The sequence below is a fragment of the Astatotilapia calliptera genome, chromosome 8 (assembly GCF_900246225.1).
Source record: "Astatotilapia calliptera chromosome 8, fAstCal1.2, whole genome shotgun sequence".
Classification (NCBI taxonomy): domain Eukaryota; kingdom Metazoa; phylum Chordata; class Actinopteri; order Cichliformes; family Cichlidae; genus Astatotilapia; species Astatotilapia calliptera.
Window position 1 is genome coordinate 6441980 of NC_039309.1, and position 22132 is coordinate 6464111.

General features: G+C 40.1%; 1 protein-coding gene across 1 annotated transcript; it reads right to left on the reverse strand.

The window, feature by feature from the left end:
- Positions 1 to 254: 254 nt before the first annotated feature.
- Positions 255 to 20228, reverse strand: plekhm1 (pleckstrin homology domain containing, family M (with RUN domain) member 1). Its single transcript, XM_026178160.1, has 13 exons — positions 20011 to 20228; positions 19250 to 19336; positions 14791 to 15032; positions 13019 to 13690; positions 12188 to 12641; positions 9381 to 9528; positions 6826 to 7794; positions 5510 to 5655; positions 4405 to 4598; positions 4184 to 4247; positions 3931 to 4088; positions 2150 to 2263; positions 255 to 1218 (listed from the first exon to the last, which is right to left on the reverse strand). Exons 2-12 carry the CDS (start codon positions 19298 to 19300, stop codon positions 2155 to 2157), a joined length of 3207 nt encoding a protein of 1068 aa, XP_026033945.1. The 5' UTR covers positions 19301 to 19336; positions 20011 to 20228; the 3' UTR covers positions 255 to 1218; positions 2150 to 2154.
- Positions 20229 to 22132: the final 1904 nt, after the last annotated feature.

A 22132-nucleotide genomic window follows, 5' to 3' on the forward strand; every position in this document is an offset into this window, starting at 1 on the left:
CTGATGATGAAAATTAGCCCGTATGTCTGTGTGTGCCATGGCTACGGAAGAGGATTAGGGCCACTGGGAAAAAAAAATCTGAATTCTGAGATTAAAGTCAGAATTCTGACTTTTTTCTCAGAATTCAGGAAAAGAAGAAAAAAAAGACGTGCCCACTTTTTTTCCCCAGTGGCCCTAATCCTCTTCCATACATGGCTTTGTGAGTAAAATGAACATTATCTGGTGTGAAAGGCTTAAAATAAAAGACAACCGAATCAAATACACTGACATTTATTTCAATACAGTCATTCATACATAATGAGACAAAATAAATACAAATCCGGAAATAACAGTACTGCAGTATATGCAATTTTCCCTTTGCATATGATATGTTCTGCATATCACAAAATGGAGTTCAGTACATCTTCAACTTATTTTTGTTCTTTGCAGACCCCAGAGAAGTCTGATGATTCTCAGTTCAAAGTCAAAAATGAAAGAAAAGGGAAAAAAAAAAAAGCTCATAAACACAGCTGGGTTTTTAGTTTAGGGATAATTTAATGTGGCTGAAGATATCAGAGCTCAAATAACTCAGCTGAAATATCCATTTAACAGTCATTTCCGAGTGCAAATATGCAAATTACGTTTTAAACTTTATAAACACTCATCTCAAATCTTCATTTTTAATGTTTTTGCCACACAGTTATTATTAAATTATTTCATTAAATGCATGAATAAGCAGCATAAACAAATCTCCTCTGTGAGCCTTAACAATTGCCTGTTTAATCACACATATATATATATATATATAGAGAAACATTCCACAAAGCGCTCATATTTACACTAAATTTTTTTTATTGATCAATCTAATTTTTTTATTGCATGATTATGGGTATAAAAAAAAAAAAGTTTTGGCCCCGTAATAGTGAGATATCATGGGAAAACTGTAACGCTTAAATTAAAAAAAAGAAGGCACAATCAAGATCTGTTAATCAAAACATTTCTCATTATTCTACAAGTACAGTACTAAATATTAATGCTGGAAATCATGTCTGAATAATTTGTGCATTGAGAGAAACAGAAAACATACTGTGGATCACTTTTGTGTAAACATGATGGTTAAGAAGACATTGACAAGCAAAGTAAAGAGCGTGAATGGTCACTTTTCCACTGCACAAACTTGTAGCAGGAACCAAGTTTACAGGAAGTCCCCATGATCAGCTCTTACAATCTGTGGAGATCCTGAATGCACCAAAAAAAAAAAAAAAGGCGAAGGGTAAGACAACGCTATGATTTCTGCTCATACCTTGGTTTTTCTCTACTGATCGGTGCATTACAGCTTTTACCAGACTAGTATGTTTTGGTTCAGGAAACTGAAATAAGTCTTTGACGCAGTCTCCGAGACTTTCCATCTTGATTTCGGTCTCAGTTTCAAAATTATTAAACCACTAGTTAAACTATGAATCTGTGAAACCAGATGATGATGGTTGTCATTCGTTTTATCCACTTAAATTTTACAATTTGAAAGACTCCTAAACTTCTTTGTTCGAATAGGTTTGGGGGTTTTTCAAAGATTTTCTTGTTCTGAAACTAAAGAAGAAAAAAAAAAAAAAAAAAAAAAAAAAAAAGTAGTGTTTGATAGTAGTTAAGAACCTCTAAGTACAGGCTCTTATTCTGGAGTAGATTCTGATCCAGAAGCAGTCCTACAAGAGGTTTTACAGGAGTGGGTGTGGGGATTCCTGAGTTTAGAATAGGTAATGGTGCAAGCTACTTATTAGTTCCTGCAGTGGAAAACGGCCAACTGTAAAAAATGTTTGGATACAATAGATTGGCAGCACCCTCGACGTCTGACCAGGCCTTTTTTGATGTCGTGGCTGAATCAGAAATCAGAGAGGTATTTAAATCACTGGTCAGTAACATTTGGCTGCATCATGTGAGCAGCACGAGGCTCTGAATGCCTCTACATTAGTGCAAGAGAGTCTAGCTACTGTAGCACTGTGACTTCAAATACCTTCATCTTCATGCTTGCTTTAAGTCAGTTAGGGCAGGCAAACTCATAATTGCACTTGAGGTTACATCATGTGAAAGCTAAATTTTGTTTTCTTTACTCTCCACCAGCTTACGTTTAACAGTCTGGCCCCGTGGCTCACAGCTCAGCACTGTCCCTACTGACCGTGCTCAGTCCTGCAGATCCCTCTCCATGTATTTCCTCATCCGCTGACAGCGAGGACAGGACTGCTCATCAGCCTTGCAGCTTATATGAAACAAAGCTTTGCAATCTTCACACCTGGGCAAGAGAAAAAACAAACCAAATTAAAGGCACTGTGGACACAATTTCCACACCACTTCTAGTAAAAATACTAATGACCAAATTTAGCATATGTTAAAGGTTTTGTTTTGCTTTTCCACAAACTTAAAGTATGATTTTCACAAAAGAATTTCTCAGTCAGTTGACGGTGTCAGCCTTAAATCCTCCGATAGAGAAAATGTGTTTCCCCAATAATTTCCACACATATAGGTGTTATTTTTATAGCTTTGGAGACACAGATTTTAAGATCTTATCAATATTTTAAAATGAGGTACAGGACAAGACAGTCATTTATATTAGAACAGTTTGAATTCACGTTCTATAAAGCGCTTCTTTGGTAAAGCTGAGCGAGTGGTTGCAGTTGTCACACTATACCTTAGGCTCCTTCCGCCTCACACCCACTCTCACTCAGAAGCTCAAAGCCCCCTTGGACTTTCTCCACACTAATGAGTACACTGTAATTTTCAAAGCCACCAGACAGCAGTTGCTAATCTAAATCTAAAGTGTGTTCTCAGGTATAATTACTATTTTTGTTAGTGGAATCTGGCTGGTTTGACAAGAGTGCAAAGACTTCAGTTCCACTTCAAAAACAGCACATGAAAACAGGGCATTGAGGGATTTGTAGATGAGAAGATGGATCTCGTAAGTAATGCGTTACTTGACTGGGAGCCAGTGGAGATTTATGAGGGTGAGTGTGATATATTCCCCGAGCTTAGTGCATGTTAGAAGCCTGGCAGATGAGTTCTGGACATACTGGATTCTGTCCAGGGCTTTGCAGGAATTTCCGAACAGGACCCCACTGCAGGAAGCCAGCCGGGTGGTGACAAAGACACGGATGATCATCTGTTACAGATTTTGTGTGACTGATGTCAAGAGATGTTCATTAGGTTGGTGACAAATCCCATATGAGCCTGGAAGTAGTGATTGTAGTGAGACCTACTAAGATGGATGGTTTGGAGATGGTGGCACTGGCAGAGTTGCAGGTAGACAAGTTAAAATGCTAAGAGTTTCAGTGCGAGTGAGCAGGACAGACAAGTTTATTGTAACAGAAGGACTGTTCAGGATGAGCGTTTTGAATACAAAGTTAGAGAGGCAAAGCCGAGATGGTTTGGACATGGAGCTGCCAGACAGGAGGAAAAGCGGAAAACCACAGAGAAGAGAAGGAGGACATGCAGCGGGTTGGAGTGACAGAGGAGGGTGCTAGATATAGGGTGAGATGAAGGCAGGTGATCCACTGTGGCGACCCCTAAAAGTAGCAGCCAAAAGAAGATCATTTTGGTCTGTGTGCTTTATTAAAAGTGTTTTCTACGTCTCTCTGGTAGATTGTGTCTTGCTATTCATATTAACAAGAGGGCTTCAGTTTATTTTTGTCCTGTTTACACTTTATATAGCCCACGTTAAAAAGCGACAGACAGTGGCGACTAAAAAGAACACTGAAAACACAAACAAGGGAAAGGAAGTCACACAGAAGAACAGGATGTTTAAAAAGTTGGAGCTGGTGTTTAGCATTTAATTTAGAATATTTGGACAAAAGGCTGGCCTCATTGTGGAGACTTTTTCCTCTTTCTTTTTAAAACTATTTTGTTTTAGGGCTCAAATAAATAAAAAGAATGAGGAATGAAGAGAGATGCCTTTGGAAAACATACCTTGTGGTTGTCTCAAACTGGAAGGGGAAGATGGTGTCATCAGAGTGGCATATCTGACAAATGTAGCCACGCTGGGTGCAAAGGTCGCAGCTGAACACGTGATTACAGGCATGTTGCACCAGCCTGCGCAGAAAGTTTACATACTGGCCCTCTGCTACCTGACAAAAAAGAAATAAAAAAAATACAGATGCCTATATGTAGGTATTTTAAGGTGGCGGATCCTATATGCAATAAAAGCGGGCCAGAAGGTTACCTGTCGCAAGTCCTTGACACTGTACAGGTGGTTTGACTCCAACAGGTAAGTTCGCTGCCCCATTCTAGAGAGAGAAATGGAAGGAGATGAAAAAAAGAAAAGAAAGGTGTTTAACATGTTTTATAGCATTTAAATTGATTGTTCCTATTAAAAAGAAATTCAATAGGAACAATGTAGCCTAGAGTAATTTATTGTTATTGCCAAGGCATTCTGCCAAACACCTCGCTTTGAGTTTCTTGCAGGCTCCACTGCGGCAGGTATGCAGATATTCACCCAGAAGGCATAGCTTCTGCCTCTGCTCGTGGGCCTGACCCATGGACTCTGTGTGCGCAACCAACTCAGGGTTCAGCTGCTCCAGGTTGAGCAGAGGCTCTTGTTCTACCTGCTTCAGAAGCCACAGGGCTTTCTTAGACACCTGTGCAGACAAACAAGTGTAAGCAGTCTCGTGAGGCTGACATGTTGCTTCAAAATGTTCAGCAATTTAAAAAAAAAAAAAAAAGACAAACTAGAATATTTAGTTATGAGTGGGTTAGAATACATAAAACAAACCCGCACAGAAAAACTGTAAGAGGACTGTACTGTCAGTTAGCCTGGAGGAAATGCAAATAGTCTGTACTGCCATTTAACTCTATTTCAGCAGATGGCGCTGTATGAACAGTTTCTGTGACAAACAGCAACAACCAGACTTTTTGGTCTTAGAAAGAGGTGACCTCCTCAAAATATAAACACTGTTAGCACATTTAGTACATATTAGCCTAATCCATTCTTCAATTCCTGATTCAGGTTTGCACTGTAATAAATCAATGTTTGAATCAAACCTCAAAACTTGCAAGAAATAAAAAAGAAAAAAAGGTTACTCATTCATATTCATGACAGTGATCACATTTATGCTCATAATTAGTGTATGTGAACATAAATATTTCCTTAATTAAATTTGAGATATTAAATACTGAAATGGCATTTACTTTTTGACTTGATTGTTTTAGCAAAGCCGTCTTTTTATTTAACCTCAGAGGTCACAAAACAGTTAAGTTGCAAAAAAACAAACAAAAAACAAACAAACAAAAAAAAAATATTAGAAAATATTTCAAATGAGACTCAGACCTTTACGATGCAAGTTCATAGAGTTTGGTGTAACACATTACACAGTGTGCTTCATGCTTCCAGTCTGCAGCACTCGTGTTAATACCCAAGGCCAGTTTCTTCAAATGACACTAAGCTTTCATCTAAATTAGCAGGTAGGAAGTCATATGTTTGTTTTTTCTAATTGCTGTAACAAATTTTTTTATAGAAGTTTGTTTGCAGATAGTTACGTGTTGCACCTACCTCTCTTTGGGCAACATCCCAGTTGTGTACCATGCGTGAGGGGATGATGGAGGTGTCACCTTTGTGGCATGACTCACAGTAGTACAGCCCAGAGAACTCACATAACCTGGCTCTGCCCAGTGACAGTCCAATCTTCTGAGGACAGCCTGCAAGACACAGCAAAGCACAACTCAGTCTGAGTCACATCCACTCTAACAATGAGTCGGATTCCTCTTCCCGTAGACTCAATCAGTGATACATTATGATTTACAAGGCTATGCTTGATCTGCTCCACGTGTCAGAAGTTGATGTCTTTCATCCCAAGATTTATCCCCCCCCCCACAAAAAAACCAAACCCCAAAACAGATCTGTCAGCGGGATTACGCAAAGAAACACCTGACCGAGTTTTAAGATACTTGCTAGAAAAGTGGGACAAAAGCAAAGGAATAATACTTTAAATTTCTTTTGGGAAAATAGGTGGATCTTAAAGATGGGTTTTATTGGTTTTGGGGTAAAAGGATCGTAAAAAATACAACTGAACACAAGATCAGGTCTTAGACTCCTAGGCAACATGCTGATTTTTATCATCACACTCAAAACCAAACTAAACAACAGGAAATGAACAGACTGAACAGACAAGTGCAAATCTTCCATAATCTCCAGTTTTCTTAATGTAAAAGTTTCTTCTTTTTTTTTTAGTACATAAAATGACATTATCTACTGGTTTATGGATCCTGGATTTTAAAGTTTCAGCATTATTGTTTTGGCTGTCAATATATTAGTTTTGCAGAGCCAGAAGTGAACAATATTTGAACAAGAGATTGAAGTGCAAAGTTATTAGCTAACACAAGCAAGCTCAAGCCATAGGCTCACACACACACAGACGCATCTGCAATGATCAGTACCACACAGCAAGTCAGGTCCATTAAAATGTTCCAAAATGCACATTATAAACATTAGGCCATACCCTTAACTTCAAGTTTTAGTCAAATGCAAACAAATGCATTATTAAAGCATTCATTTACTGTAAAGGTTATTAATGAAGGACGAAACTATCCAAGAGTCCAAAACATGCTTTTTAATGCTGTTAAGCTGATAATTTTAAAACAAGGTTGATTTTGTCCGTCTCAGACTGCTGAAGTCTTAAATTTAAAAAAATGGTGTGCTCAAACCCAGTAAAGGGTTTTGACCCAATCACTTACACTAGAAGTGCAATGAAAAGCTTCAACTTTTGATACTGCAGACAGGATGGATTACCACAACAAGCAAAATCTGCTTGATTTTACATCAAACAGGCTTCAAAAGGTTTAAAGATATTTTTTAAATTCTAACATTACCTGCACATTTGAAGCCCTGAGTGTCCAGGCCCTTCTCTGAGGGAACTTTGAAAAGGTGAACAAGAAGTGCTCCATCTTCTTTTAGCCTATGCTGCACCAGTCTGTACAGATTTCCAGTCGCTTCCAAAGGTACCTCAGAGCCTTCACACTCCCCATTCTCCAGGTATGAGTCAAGAGCCTCTCGGATAAACTTCCTCCAAAAGCGAGCCTCCTTGTCATTCTCCGCTCTAAATCTAAGTGTTTCTCGAATTGTCAGGAGCTTGAAAAAGGCTGGTCCCCCCTGAGAAACATCGGGTACCACATCCCGGATTTCCTCAACAGGGTAATTTAGCCGCTGTAGCTTCCTTCCTTCTTTTACGAGAAATCCTTTCAAGGTCTCCAAGGAGAGAGAGAAAACCATACGTTCCCACGTCCGGGCCTCAGGATCTGTGGAGAAGTACAAAACAGCTTCTTTGATGGAATCTGTTTCTAAATTTGTAGTCGATGTCCAGTCAAATTCCTGCTGAGGAGGAGATGGAGAATCCTGCCCTCCACAAGCATCAGAACCAGACGGGCCTTGCTCAGGGCTGGAAGGGGACAAGGGTGGCGAAGAAACTGCACGTTCATCCACACCATTCTCACACCCGGTGTGCAGCACCTCCCACTGCTCGCCATGCGGTACTGGTCGGCTTTTGTTGACAGCCTCAATAATCCGGTCCACCCAGTCCTCAGCTTCGTCACGATTGGCCGCCCGGAGGTAAAGCCGTTTTCCAGGAAAGGTCAAGTCAAAGCGGCCCTCAGTTGAGGTGATGTGAACGTCTTCACATCGCACCAGGGAGCAGTTTTCGCAGCATGTCCGTTCATCTGCATTCCCATATAGGCGGAACTCAAAGGGTGACAGCTCGCAGTAGTAGTCGCGCCATAATCCTACGGCGCTGCGTCGTTCTAGGTGACCGAGCTTCAGCAACCCTCGAAAGGGGTTTGACAGCCCTGGGAAAAACACATACATAGATGACATTGTCGTGTTTTCACACTGAGAAGGCCTCTTTTATATCCATGTTTACTAGCTGAGCAATACATACAGAAAATTAAGCCACAATTGAACCTTTTGCATTATTTTGAGCAAAGTTGCAGGGTTGTCATAAATAAAAAAAAATAAATAAAAGCTGGACTGGTTTTCAATGTAGCTGTCAACTGTGTGTTAAAACTTAAAGACTAAAAGAAAAATCCTCATTAGGACAGGGATTTGTGTCTATGTAAGAAACTATATTATTGTTTGTTAATGTGTTATTACATTAACGTCTGGTAATTCTATGACATTTAGGCCACGTTATATGGTAATGCAAATGTAACATAAGTAATCTAACAAATTACTTTCCCCAGAAAGTAATTCTTCCCTGGCAAGTCCTCTCAACTTGCTACAACACAGTGATGCAATGTAGAGAAAAAAAAATGGAGAAGGAAACGGGGTTACAAGAAAAAGAACAGGCCGATATGTGAACTGACATTGGATTTCCAATCAACTATTACATGACTTCAGAGTTCCTGTTAGCAGCGCGAAAACAAAATGAAAAGAAGGCTTGGAATTCAAGTTGACATCCCCAGTGGGATAATTTCACCAGCCAACATTCCCCATTATTTGCTTCAATAGATAAGTTAACATTGACTCACAACACGGTTAAATAATCTAATCTGTTCATGTGAATGACTGAGATTAGCTACTCGTGAACAGTCCCATTATTGACAAAATGATTTTAAAAATAAATAATAACCATAGTCCATATGCTTTGTCACAAAATGTCCCATGACATGCTTCACTATCTGCGCTGTTAACGTTACTGTGTTACACTCTTTCACATTATTTCTATTTTTAAAACAGGCCATGGGACTCATCCAGGTGACGTCCTGCAAATGTAGTAAAATCACATTCCACAGTGATGTGGCCACACGCCAAGCATTATGTAACAGCAGGCGTTTTCTCTTTTGAGACCTGAAGGAAATTACCTGCTGGGAAAATCTGGGGGCGTGGCTTTAATCTCATTCCACGCTTTCTAGTGCTCCTGGACTTTAGTGCAGTATGTTACTTCATTTGTAATCCCTCAGTGGCTACCTGTATTGACCAGGTGTGCGCACACTGCAGGTACCACTAGAAGTGCTGTGGAGCAACGATTTTATATGTGGGCTTCTGTTTAGTTTGTTAACAGCTCTGTCTCTTTCACTTGAATGCAATGATCTATTTGTGATAGAAACAGTTTGTTCAGAGAAACTCAGTTGGCAGGATTCTGAAACTCAGATTTCTTTCCTCGGGCAGTGAGATTGCTGAGATTCCCCATAATTACTTATTCCTTCATTTATGCATTTTTCTTATATTGCATAAAATTCTTACATCTTTTTTTTTTTTTCCATACACAAGCTTGTAGTGCTCAATTACAAAAAAAAAAAGAAAGAAAGAAACTTTATTATGTTCTCACATTGAGCACTGACTGCTGTGAATTATGCCCAGCGCCCAAAACTCTTTTCATACAACCGTTTATCATAAGTTTTACACTCAAAGCTTGGGGGACAGGGGATGGTACCTATTTGTCTGCGATGGACGACACTTGGACGTGACGGCGAGATGCTGGGCTCAGGTGCGGGAGGAGAGACAGGTGCGTCATCGCTGTCCGGCAAATTCTCCAGGTGGGGCTTATAAATGTCATCGTCTGAGATCCAAGAATAAGAATGCTGCAAAAAGCAGGAAAGGATGTTTTATTTAGCATTGGGAACTAAAGGGTTTCATTTGCATGTTAATGGTAAGTAGCAGAGTGCAGTTTGCAAAAAAAGGGTTCCCCTTTTATCATGTGTCATTGGTGTTAGTGGTGTAGAAGCTATAAACAGTGGTCTCTAAACGGTCACGTGAATTTAAGCACAAATGTGTCTGTCTTGACTAATGTTAAGAGATTTTCCTATATTTATGTAAAACACTAAGAAATATCTTTAGTTTTTCCCCATTCAGAGATCACAATTAAGAGTTGTTTTCACTCTAGGCATTTGCTGGTATAGTATGGCTACTTTCTGTACTCCATTTTATTAACATTTCGCCACAGGACTGGTTTCATATCACTACTAATTTGCCTTCCGGCAGTATTCTCACAGTCTATTAACACTGAACACTAGAACAGCAGGTTGGTGTGTTTTTGCTGTGCCCATGTGGGTTTCTGCTGCGTGCTTAAGCTACTTCCCACAGATCAGAGAGGTGTTTTTCAGGTAAAATGTCGCTGTGGATGTGAGTACTATAGTAAGACTCAGTACTCAGTCAATAAAAGTTAGCCCTAATTAGTAGGGGTGCAACGATATTCGTATCGATATTGAACCGTTCGATACAGTGCTTTCGGTTCGGTACGCATATGTATCGAACAATACAACATTTGTAATTTATTTTATCAATTTTCCTTCTGACGATGCTGTCTGTGTTGAGCGCTCAGTGAATCTGTGTTCGACTACTCCGCCTAGGCTGCACTGTCCAGCGCAGATCCACTGAGCGCTCAACACAGACAGCATAGTCAGAAGGAAGAGCGCAGGGCAAGCTAGCGAGACAGAAGTTAAGCTCTCCTTGCAACAGGCAAATTGAACCTCATTCAGATCTGGCATTTGGAATTATTTTGGTTTTCATGTGACGTATGACCCTGAAGGTAAGCGAGTCATGGACTAAAGTAAAACAGTATGTTGGATGTGCCATGCAATGCTCAATTACATTGGTGTGAACTAGTGTGTTAGCGCAGTTAGCTCGTTAACGTGTTGGCCGTCTAGCCCCATGCACGGAGCGATCGGCGGTAGCTCGTTAACGGAGATTTGCCGTGTTGTGGCATTAAGGTCATTTCAACGAGATTAACCTGAAAGCACTAGTGGGAACACAACGAATATGACTGCACATTTACGCCGACATCATCCTAGTGCAAAGACAAAAACAACAAGCATGCTACTAACTTTAGCCGAGTCATTTAGACAGCTGTTAGCACATGATTCTCCTTATGCTGCTGAGAATATAGCCCAGAAGAAGCGGATAGTATAGCTTTTATTTTGTAAAGAGCCATTTCTCTGTAATAAACTCTCTTTTCCAAAGATGAGTGATTCCTCAATCAGATACAGGGCTCGCAATATCGCTAGCCCGACGTCCTGGAGCTAGCGATTTTTTTCAGTCGGGCTACCAAAATCTATCTCTGCCCTGCCCGTCGGGCTATTGTAGGAAAAATATATGTCAATGCTTTTGCATTCTTTCAGAAATGTAGCTGGGTAATTATGTCATTGGCATCGGTGAGCCACTGTCAATATGTGACATATTGAAGTCGCGTTTGAATTTGCGCTTGTTTTTTTGCTTTCACTTTGCAATCGTGCGAACTGTGTATAGAGAGCGACAGCACTGATCTGTGAGTGATGATAATTTGTGCACCAATTCCTCTGACATCGTCTTATTAATCGTTAGCTTACTATGCAAACATGACAAGTGAAATCTCCCGCAGCAAGCTTAAACATGTGAGAGGTTGATCGCGCAGAGAATCGCTGAGCTTATGTGAGTCGGTGTGTAAAAGCAGCAGGATATATATTTGAGTTCTGCTGAGCCAAATAAGACAGGTCAGGGAGAAGAAGTGACAGCCAAAGAAAAGCTTACCACAAAACGGAAAAGTTATGACAAATCAGACTATAAGGCAAAAAGAAAGTGCAGCTTTATGGTTTCATGGACAAAAGAATTTCTGTGGCTGCAATATGATGAGCTAAATAACCAGGACTGCACATAAGTGGTCCGCAGGTGCGCATTCGCTGTCAAAATAAAAAACACACACAAGGGTTAGGGTTAAATTTAAAAACTGTACTTTTGAGTTAAAATATATATTTATAATTTTAATAAATGACAAATTAAAAATGCATGAACATTTTTTTGTATCGAAAAAATATCGAACCGTGACACCAAAGTATCGAACCGAACCGAACCGTGAATTTTGTGTATCGTTGCACCCCTACTAATTAGACAAGGAGTTAGACGATGGATGGACGATGGATGGATGGACAGACTAAGTTAGTAAAACTAATGCGACTACTCACCATTTTTGTGAGGGGTTTTAAAATGGAAAACAATAAACACAAAATAACATTTTTCCATTATTTATTACAGATATTGTGTTGTTTTTTTCTCTATGCATTATTCAAGATTCAAGAATAAGAGTTGAACATCCTACTTGACATTTCATGCAACAAATATCAAATAGTTTTTTTGCATTCTACGTAATCAGCAACCACAGTATTCATGAACTGATATGAGTGCATTTGACAAATTTGCATTAAGGCCAGATAAAGTTTGTGGTTTTGCTCAAATAACGGCTACCCTCTACAGAGATGTTACACTTACTGATAGTGAATCTGAAGATGGCTTTCTGCTCAAGATGCTTGTAGAGCGACGTGGGCACTGATGAACTGCAGAGTCTGCGTTGGTTTTTTCAGAGCTTTCTGTTGGCTTCTCTTCCTGGACAGGCTCAACAGTGACACTTACTTCCTCCACAGGTTCTGCAGGTTCACTGACTGCTGAGACAAGACATATGTCCGAGTGCAATTCTGAAGAGGCACTTTTGCAGACTTCAGCGGGACACTTATCATCATCAGATGACGGCAGCTCAGTGGTTGTTTCTGGTTGCTCTAAATCAAGCTGTCCAAAGTTTGGAGGCTGGTACTCAGAAGCCTGGGGCTCACTGTCACTGATAATACCCTTCTCAGAGAACTGAGAAGGACCCATGCTGGAGACAAATGAGTCTTCCTGTGTCGAGTCCTGACTGCAGTGTCCGCTCTCCCGGAAATCAGTCAGCGAGCTGCAGAGATACAGATAACTCAAAACATGTATTCTACTTCAAGTTAAATAAAAGAAAAGCTTTTGTTGACGAAAGACCAAAAAAAACAAAAAACAAAAAAACCTCTGCATCCAAGCTGCTAATTTTATATACTGGTTATTGGCTGCTTTTCAGTCCCGTGCCAGAGCCCATATTGGGGTGGATGTTTTATTGGAGGCTATTTCCTGCCAATGATTAACACATATCTGGTGCTCTATTGATTATTAGAACAACAGGATGGTGTATGAGGGACTGACTAAAAATATACTACAAGATGGGGCTCATTCAGGTGCTAAGAACAGTTATTTAACTCCTATTTGCTCCAGAATGATTAAAAACTGTTTAAAATGTATACATACTCTTTCTGTGGCCTCTTGGTGCAGATGTTGGGATTAATGGCTGCTTCCAAGTCACATGAAGACCAATGCTCTCCTGTCGGGCTGCGGGGGTCCTGTCCCTGCAGAAGGCTGTCAGAGCTCAAGCTGGAGGACAGCTGAGAGGAGCCTGTGGTATCCAGGCTTAAATTAGAAGAACGAAGAGCAGTCTGACTCCCTTGTAAAAGATCTGATCCCCTCCCCACTAAAACTGGGCAGCCTCTCTGTACATCCAGTGCGTCCGAAGAACCCGATGACTGAGACACTGTATCCCAAATTTCCTTCCATATCGGTTTGGAGGTGGGAGGGTCTCCACCATTGAGGGGCAGGTCGAGTAAGTCTGCCTGGGACAAAGGGCAGAGTCCGGCAAGAGCCAGAGGCGTGGTGGTCCACTCATTGAGGACAGATGACTTGTAAGACAGGCTGAATGTGAGGGAGGCCAGACCCTGGAGGTAGCTGAGCAGAACCTCTCGCTCCTCCGGGTTCAGGAGCAAGGCACTGGGCTGATAATGGGCCTGCAGCTTGGAGTCTTCACGGAACAGCGATACGAGGTAGCACTCCAGGAGGCCGTGGTTGAGGGCCAGCCGTAGCCACGCTCGGCAGCGACCCACATCAGTGCCCACAAAGCTTATCTTCTCCAGCTCTGTGATCACATCACTAGGTAAAAAAAAAAAAGAGTGTGATAAACATATTGCATTTTCACAGAATAATACCTTAAATCAGTCATACTTAAACTTAAGAACAGCATCACTCAATATGAACTCTGAAAATCTTCAGGGACACTTCAATTCAATTCGATTAAATTTCTTTATTGTCCCACAAGGGGAAATTAGTTTAGCAGCAGGATATAAATAAACAGAACAATACTATAAAATAATAATGAAAATAATAGTGATAGAAAGTCCAAGGACAGTTATTTGCCATTGAGGAGACAAGATGCAGTGGGGATAAAAGAGACCTGGAGTCTTTTAGTCTTCCTCACAGGTACTCTAAAACGGCAGCCCTAACCCTTTACTAAAAACTCTGATTTAAACACAAGACTCGGATTAATGACCTCCTGACGTTTCTGTTCTTCATTTCATTTGATCAATCATCTCTCTTATTCTGTGTAATTCTCTATTAACAGCCTTCTTTTTTGCCATGTGATAATGATCAGTCAATTTTTAAAATCTTTTGTCTTGTACTTGTTTTGTAAATGGAAATATTAAAGCTTGAAAATGTTACTCAGGGAACTCAGAACATTTTAACTTCAAGCTTAACAATTGTAAATTTTTCACTGACCACACAGACAACCTGCATACCTTCAATACCCAAAAGGAAGCTGATGGCCACACTTTGGGAATCACTGATTTGAATTTCTCAATAACATTGTTATTGAGAAGATTGAACATTGTATGTTCACTTTTCTTCTTTGCAGCCACCACATGCTGCTTTAAAGAGACACACACACATACACATGAACACACACCAAAACCCCCTCATCCAGGAGACACAATACTGTCAGAATTCTTTTTGCCTCCTGGAAGATAGTCTTAGCCCAAAAAAGTAGTTGTCATCAGATTACTCGATTAATCAGTGGAATAATTGTTAGAATACTTGATTATTCAAGTTGCCTCAAGGCACTTTGCATAAGGTAAAGACACTACAATAAAATGAACCTGAAGTCTAAGATAAAATCTCCAAATGTATTTTTTCCAAAGGGAAAAAGTCCAAAACCCCCCAAATTTAGGAATAATTGTGCCTTGGTTCTGACTTACCGGTGGGTGACACTCTTGAGGAGGCTCCAGAAAAAAGGCTGAGGGAGGGGTCCACGGTCCCCTTTCCTACTGCTGCTTCGAGACTCTGAGCGGATGTACTTGCTCTTGATACCGTGGATGAAGATGGCCTCCAGGGCACAGCAGAGGAGGTTAGCATCGGAATCATCACTGGTGACTACCGAGTCTGACGCTACATATCGTTTCTGCAGGGCCTTGAGCGACTGCGCCAACTTCTCTTTGATCTAAGAAACAATACGTGGAAGAGGAAAAGGATTTTAATAAAACACATGATAGGTTCAAGCTACAAACCTATTCGCTGGAACGTTGAAGGCAATATAATTACACAGCAAGCAAGACACGAAGTAGGCAAAGTTCTTCATGTTTCTCGTGCACAGGAGAGAACCGGACAAACGCCGTTCCTTCGCTTGACCCCAGTTGCTCTTGTCCGTTCTCCCGTAACACTGCTCTTTTATTGAGGTTACATGAATATGCATAGGTTCATTAACATATGACGTCTACACACACACAAAGAGTACCTTGCCTTTGTGTGTGTGTGTATGTGATTTGTGTGAGGTCAAGATGTGACCCTGTGAAGACTCCCCAAAAGCTGGTGCCAGGAGTCTAGCGGGTCCATCTGAACAAAAGGCTCTTATACTTAAAGAGATATACGTGTGTTTGCTATATCAACAAAGAGAAGACAGGACCTCTCTTATGCTCCTAGGATGTGGGTGTGCATTCCACTCTAGAATGCACACCAAGCCTTTGCAGCCTGCTAAAGATCACAGTCCTATCACTACACAATTGATTATACACCTCTAAGCATATATGGTTAAATATTTCTAAGCATAAATGACAATCAACAATACAAAACCTAACAACACATTCCTCAACTGGTTCTGATGGGAAGCAGCTGTCAAACAAGAAAAAAAATTCCTGTTCAACCACATACATAGAAAACATCTTCAAGCATTAACTGGCACTTTTTTCTGCATTTCATTCCACAGTGTGATGACAAACAAGCAGTTTGAGATCAGCTGTGATGTTATGACACTCAACCTGTATATAACCTCCTGTCACATGTCACCCACTGTCAGCTGATGGGGAAAAAATAACAAACACATTACAAACAGACCTACATTATGTAAAAGGTTAGAGGACAAAGGCAGCTTCTTTCGCAACACACAAGAAACTTAGTGCTCTTGAGCACTGAAGAACTCTTCCTTTGCAGTGCTTGACTTGTTAAAAGAAAAACATCTACAGGTCCAGTTCCAAGCACCTGGACATATACGGTACATTAATGCAGCGGGGTTATTTTCTGCAAAACTAGAATTACAGGGTTTTTCCACGGTCCACGATGGGCCAGACAAGCACAATTTGTCCAACTATACTCAAAGCAATGACTTTGTTTCACCTTACCTAATGATCTGAGGTCTCAAAGCCTTGTTAACAAAACATAAAAATTATTTATGTTTTTTTAACTCATTTTTTTCCTTTCATTGAAACATCTGAAAAACACATTTGAGAAAAAAAAAAAAAAAAAGCCATAACCCTGGGGTTTTCCTGGCGTCTGGAGGATGACTACGCACGACTGGTCCATAGTGACGGAAAATAAGATTTGGCATCTAAGCTAACAGAAGTTTCTCCCTGTTATTTTTAGCTATTTTATAAACAAATTTAAAAAAAAAAAAAAGGTATTTTAAACTTGGGTAAAATAAGCCTCACTTTAAAAAAAAAAATACTGGTTACAAATATTTGTAATCATAGTTCTGGTTACTTTTCTTTGGTGAAAGGTCAAAAACCTCTTTAGTGGGTAGCTCCACCTATGACTCAGGCTTCCTACTTTTAAAGGATAATTTACGTCTTCATTTTTATGATCCTAGGAAAGCCTAGTTGGAACACTTCTCCATCTTCTTTAATTGAACCCTCTGGACATTGTGGAGGAATATAAATACCTTGGAGTACACAAAGACAATAAACTGAACTGGGTTAAGAACACCACTGCACTCTACAGTAAGGGCCAGAGTTGTCTCTATTTTCTGAGGCGGCTGAGGTCTTTCAACATCTGTCGGACAATGCTCAGGATTTTCTGTTAGTCTGTTGTGGTCAGTGCTATCCTCTATGCTGTTGCATGCTGGGGCAGCAGGTTGAGGGTTGCAGATGCCAACAGACTCAAACTGATCCGCAAGTTCCTGTTGCAGGAAGGGTCGTGTCTAGGGATGGGTATCGTTTAGGTTTTATCCGATACCAGTGCCAAACCGGTACTTTTGAAACGGTGCCGGTGCTCAAACTGGTGCTTAAAGAATGGAGAACACAAAATTGGTCCAAAAACCTCTCATGTTTAGCTGTTTTTTTGTAAAAAGATAACAATGTTACCTTTTCTGCAGCTATGGAGCATATATGGTATCACTCTTGGCTGGAAGCAGTGCTTAAACAACCGCAGTAGATGCGCTTGGTGTGAGGTCTCGCAGCAAGCTATCAAATACGGCGCATTTTTCGGCTTTTAAAAAAATTTGAGGTGTTACTTCCTTTGACAGTATCACAGTATCAGCTTAAAGCACTTGTTGCAGGCTGCTGAGTTTGCATATTTTGCTGTGAAGTACAGCCAGACTTTTGACCGCTTCGCCTTGGGCATTTTTAATCTGTAGTTCTGCTCTAAAAGAACGTACGTACCTGGACCCGCCTACTATCCTCGGAAACGTAAAATGATTGAATTCAAAGTGTATCACATCTCAGGAAAAACAAGCACCGAAATGTGCGCTGCTTTTCGGTCTGGTCGTTTATGTCAGAACCGGTGCCATGATACCGGTACCCATCCCTAGTCGTGTCTGAGAGGTGGATGGTGTCCAAGATAAGGACAATGCTGAATAATACCACTCCATTACATGCAGGCTAGTCACAGGAGCACGTTCAATGAGAGACCGAGATTACCAAAAATCACACTGCACCACACAGGAAATCATTCCTGGTTGTGGCCATCTCCCTGTACAACTCCGCCATCTAATATACTGTAAACACTGCAATAGTTACACCCTTTAACACACTCTCTACAGTAAAATAACAAATGACAAAGTTCACAGGTTAGAGTTAAATGTCAATCATATATATTTACCTCTGTAATATTCTTGATATTTATAATTGAGCAATTTGTATATGTTAGCACTGTTTCTTAAATTTGTAACCTTTGTAGCATATTGCATTATTTATTTAGTTTGGTCTGTTACTGTCTTGGAGCAACTTTAACACACATAATTTACTTAGGGATTATAAAGGTATTCTGGTTCTGAAGTCTACCATTCAGGCTAGAGTTAGACTCTCAAAGAGTAGCCCACAGACTGGTGGCAGCCCTTGGCAGTTAAGAACACAGTTTAAGTTATACAATCATATACAGTGCACAACAAATCTCTGCAAGCCATCATAACAGATTGAATATGAATGATGTTGAGGGGTTTAATTGTTGTTAGTGGTTAAAAAAAAACCCAAACACGTTTGAAGCAATAACATGTTTAACATAACAGCGTTGATGGTGAGAGGTGACTGTCTCACTTGTTGTCATTATTTAGATTCAAGAAACACGGGGTGATTCATTAAAATCTCAGAGTTATAATCAATTCTCAAAAATAGTCACACTGAAAATAAACTAATGTCGCATGTATCAAGTATAAGAAAGCCAATGTGTGAGTTAAAATATTAAAAGTAAACAGCAAATATTAGCCAGATCTATTCTTTGTTAAGTAATTCAGCTTTGTACTTCAGTGGTTTTATATTACAGTTCACCATAGACACACAAGCACAAAAAGTACTAACAGCAAGTTCCTGATTCCTGACACGATCACCCAGGACTGATGCGTCAGTTATGTCTATGAAAAAAATCTTGAAATACTTCTGAAATATGTGAAACTATTTCACATTAATTGTTCAATATTTGACTCTTGGGTTAATTTATCAAAGTAAGTAAGACCCTCTGAGACAAAACATGTCCACCACTGATCTAAAAGGATAGAACTTGTTACAAGTTTCTTAGGTTAACCTTCATTCAGTCTTTCAATGCAGGTCCCCTGAAGTGTGCACAACAGCAGCAGAGCGGTCCATTTGGGCTTTTTTCCCCTTCCTGTCTGTACCAGAAGACCTCCTGTAGCCCTGGGACTACACCTATGCAAGACCAGCTTCACCATTAAACATAATGAAAATCCTCTGTTGATGAGCTTAGTACCGGGATTATGATGCATTTCCTCTGCTGCATCCACTATTAGTGGCGTATTGAAAACAGGCTGTGCTGTTGTCGTTTTGTTTTTGTTTTTCTTTTGGAGCACCCCATGTCCCCCACAACCTAAACATCAAGGGGGTACTGTGCATTACAATACTACTTAAATCTCACAAGCCAACTCTCACGCTGTCTCACCAGCAGAGGAAGGAGCCAGACAGAAGTGAAATCCGCAACGTGGAACGAGCTGATTCTTACCTTTTTAACATCCTTAGTCTCGTGGTGAGCTTCAGTCTGCGTGGCGAGCATGGCACCTCCTGGAATAAGTTACTCCAACATGGCACACTGAAACACACACACAAAAAGACCTGCCCTTTTTGCACTTGCAGGCTTGACTAACAGCGACCAAACGAGTCATGCGAGTTTGTATCCTGAATATGGCCACGCCTTCGAGCCAGACATGTGACGAGAAGGAAACGAGTTTCCCTCCTCACATCGAGTTTCCAGAATTTCCTAATCACGAGGCTGTGCTCTGTGACATTATTTGCCATTTCATCCTTTCTGTGAGTAGCCCTCCAAGTCACGTGAAGCACAGATTAAAGAAGACGTCTGCAGGGAAGTAGCTTCTTACTTCCCCAATAAAAACTGAGAGGCACTCTGAGAACTAATTAGCATGTAATCCAACCACCCTGACATCATCACATCCAAATAAGATTGCGTTAAATACATCAAGTGCTGGGCTATCAGCAAACAAAGTACTGTTTACCAAACAGTGGCTTGTTAATAGTTTCGTTTTAAATACCCAAAGCGACATTTAGAAGCATTTGTTTTCTCTGCAGACGCTTTGCAGTGACGAGCACTGGGCGTATGTGCATTAATGACAGAAATGCACGACCGAAACACTGTAAATTAAACAAATAAAATAAAAAAGCTGTGTAAATAACGAAATGTCTATCAGCTATGTAATAATATTAAACCCAGACGTTGTCGGCGGCTTTTACTAGCTAAGTTTTGCTTACCGAAACAAACAGCCTGGCTAACAGGTCGAAAAACAAGCGCGTGTCCTCCTTAAACTAACGTAAACACGGGAGCTGCACGTTAGAGGCACAAAAATCCGTGCAGTCACTCTCCATCGCTTCCAAAACACCTAAAAATAGAGCAGAAGTCAGCTCGACTTTAGACGCTCGACTGTCACCATCCAACTGAAAACGAAGTGCATCATGGGAACTCAGACTAGTGATGCGTTCAGGCTCCATCACAAATGCTGTGAAACTGAGCTTGTTCTCATGGATTCTCTTCTTGTCGATCTTTTTCTTCTTCGTGAGCTTCTTTATGATTTTCTTGATCTTCTTCTCATTCTCATCCTCTTCAAGGACACAGTGGATCATCTATCTCACCCTATCTTAAGCATCCTCTTCTGACACACCAACCCTCTGCATGTTCTTCTTCGCTACACCCAAGAACGTCCTCCGTGGTCTTCCCTTTTTCCACGGAGCTCCATCTTAAACATCCTCTGCCCAGTATATGCAGTATCTCTTGTCCAAACCATCTCAGCCTTACCTCTCTAACTTTATCTCTAATGTACTTGATCTGAGCTTTGTCTCTGACATGCTCATTTCCAGTCTGATTATTTGCACAGAAAACCTTAACATCTCCAGCTCAATTTCCTGTCTTTTTGTCGATGTCACCACCTCCAAACCATAAATCATAGCAGGTCTCTTTCCTGTCTTGTAAACCTTCCCTCATGGCTCGTACCTCTAGGTCCTTTTCCACCTGCTACCTACTCTCACTGCAGATGACCTTGCGATCTGCATCTGCGAGCATCACAGCCAATGGAAACTCTTGCCTGAACTTATTCCTCAGTCTACATGACAAAAACAAAACAAACAAACAAAAAACATAATTTATTGACATTATTTGTGTCACTTGCATGCCTACCCTGCCACTGACATTAAAATTATTCTTCATGAATTGTAAAAGTGACCTCCTATGTTATTTAATCTGACTTAGAAGTGACAAATTATAGCTATTAGCTTTATGACTTTTACATTAAAACAAAAAACAAAAGACAAAAATGGCTATTTTGCCCTTCTGGATGATAAAATGGTTTATCACCCAGAAGATAAACCATTCTATCATGGTATTTGTAAAGGGTTAAACCCAAATAGCTTAATAACATGAAAATAACAAAAATACACTAAAGTAAAAAGCTCAATTAAATAGAAAAAAGTAAATAGAATAAAATTGTTTTATCTGTTATGTATGCTTTTAGCTTATTTATATAAGGATTTATGTGGCAGGAGTTACATAGAGCGTGTTTGCATTTCACCATCTAAACGAGCTCCAACTCAAGTTGATTTCCAATCCTCTGGCGGGATTTCATTTTTACTGTCGACATATTTTTTGTGTCTTATGGTTTCCGGGTTATTTTTTTTATTTAAGACAACACATTAAAAACGAACAAAATCAACATGCAGAAAGTAGGTTAACTACTAACCTTAACTAAAGGTAAACAGAAGCGGTAATAAAAACAAAACAAACAAAAAAACAAACCCAAAGTAGAAGCTGTAGTTTACGAGTAACACTTAAAGACGACATAGTGGTTCCATTGTTGTTGACACCACAGACTTTCTGTTCTCCGTTCTCAGCTCCTGCTCTGCTAAAGACTTTTCATAACACACTCTGCAACTTATAAACTACTCCACCGCATAGCCTCACCACCGAAACAATATATTTCCAGTATAGTTGGCTTTTTATTGGTTTCAGAAACTCAAAAAACATAAACTTCAATCACTCTATACTCCTTTCTTATCCTCTGTAATCGTAGCATACTTGAAAATGAAAGCAAACGTGCGTACGGAAGTTTCGTACTTTCATTTTCCTTTGTGTCTACAGTCAAGACACAGCACTGATGTGTGTGTGTCTACAGACACAGCACTGATGTGTGTGTGTCTACAGACACAACACTGATGTGTGTGTGTCCAAACTGGATTTTAACTGGCTGTTTGATCTTTTTTTTTTTTTTTACTTTTTTTTTTTTAAATAACCTACCTTAATGTCTTGCAAACTGCCAAAAAGGTAAAGACTCCCTGAAAAACATTGCTGTAAATCTCCTATCTTCAATTTTCCAAGATTAAAATC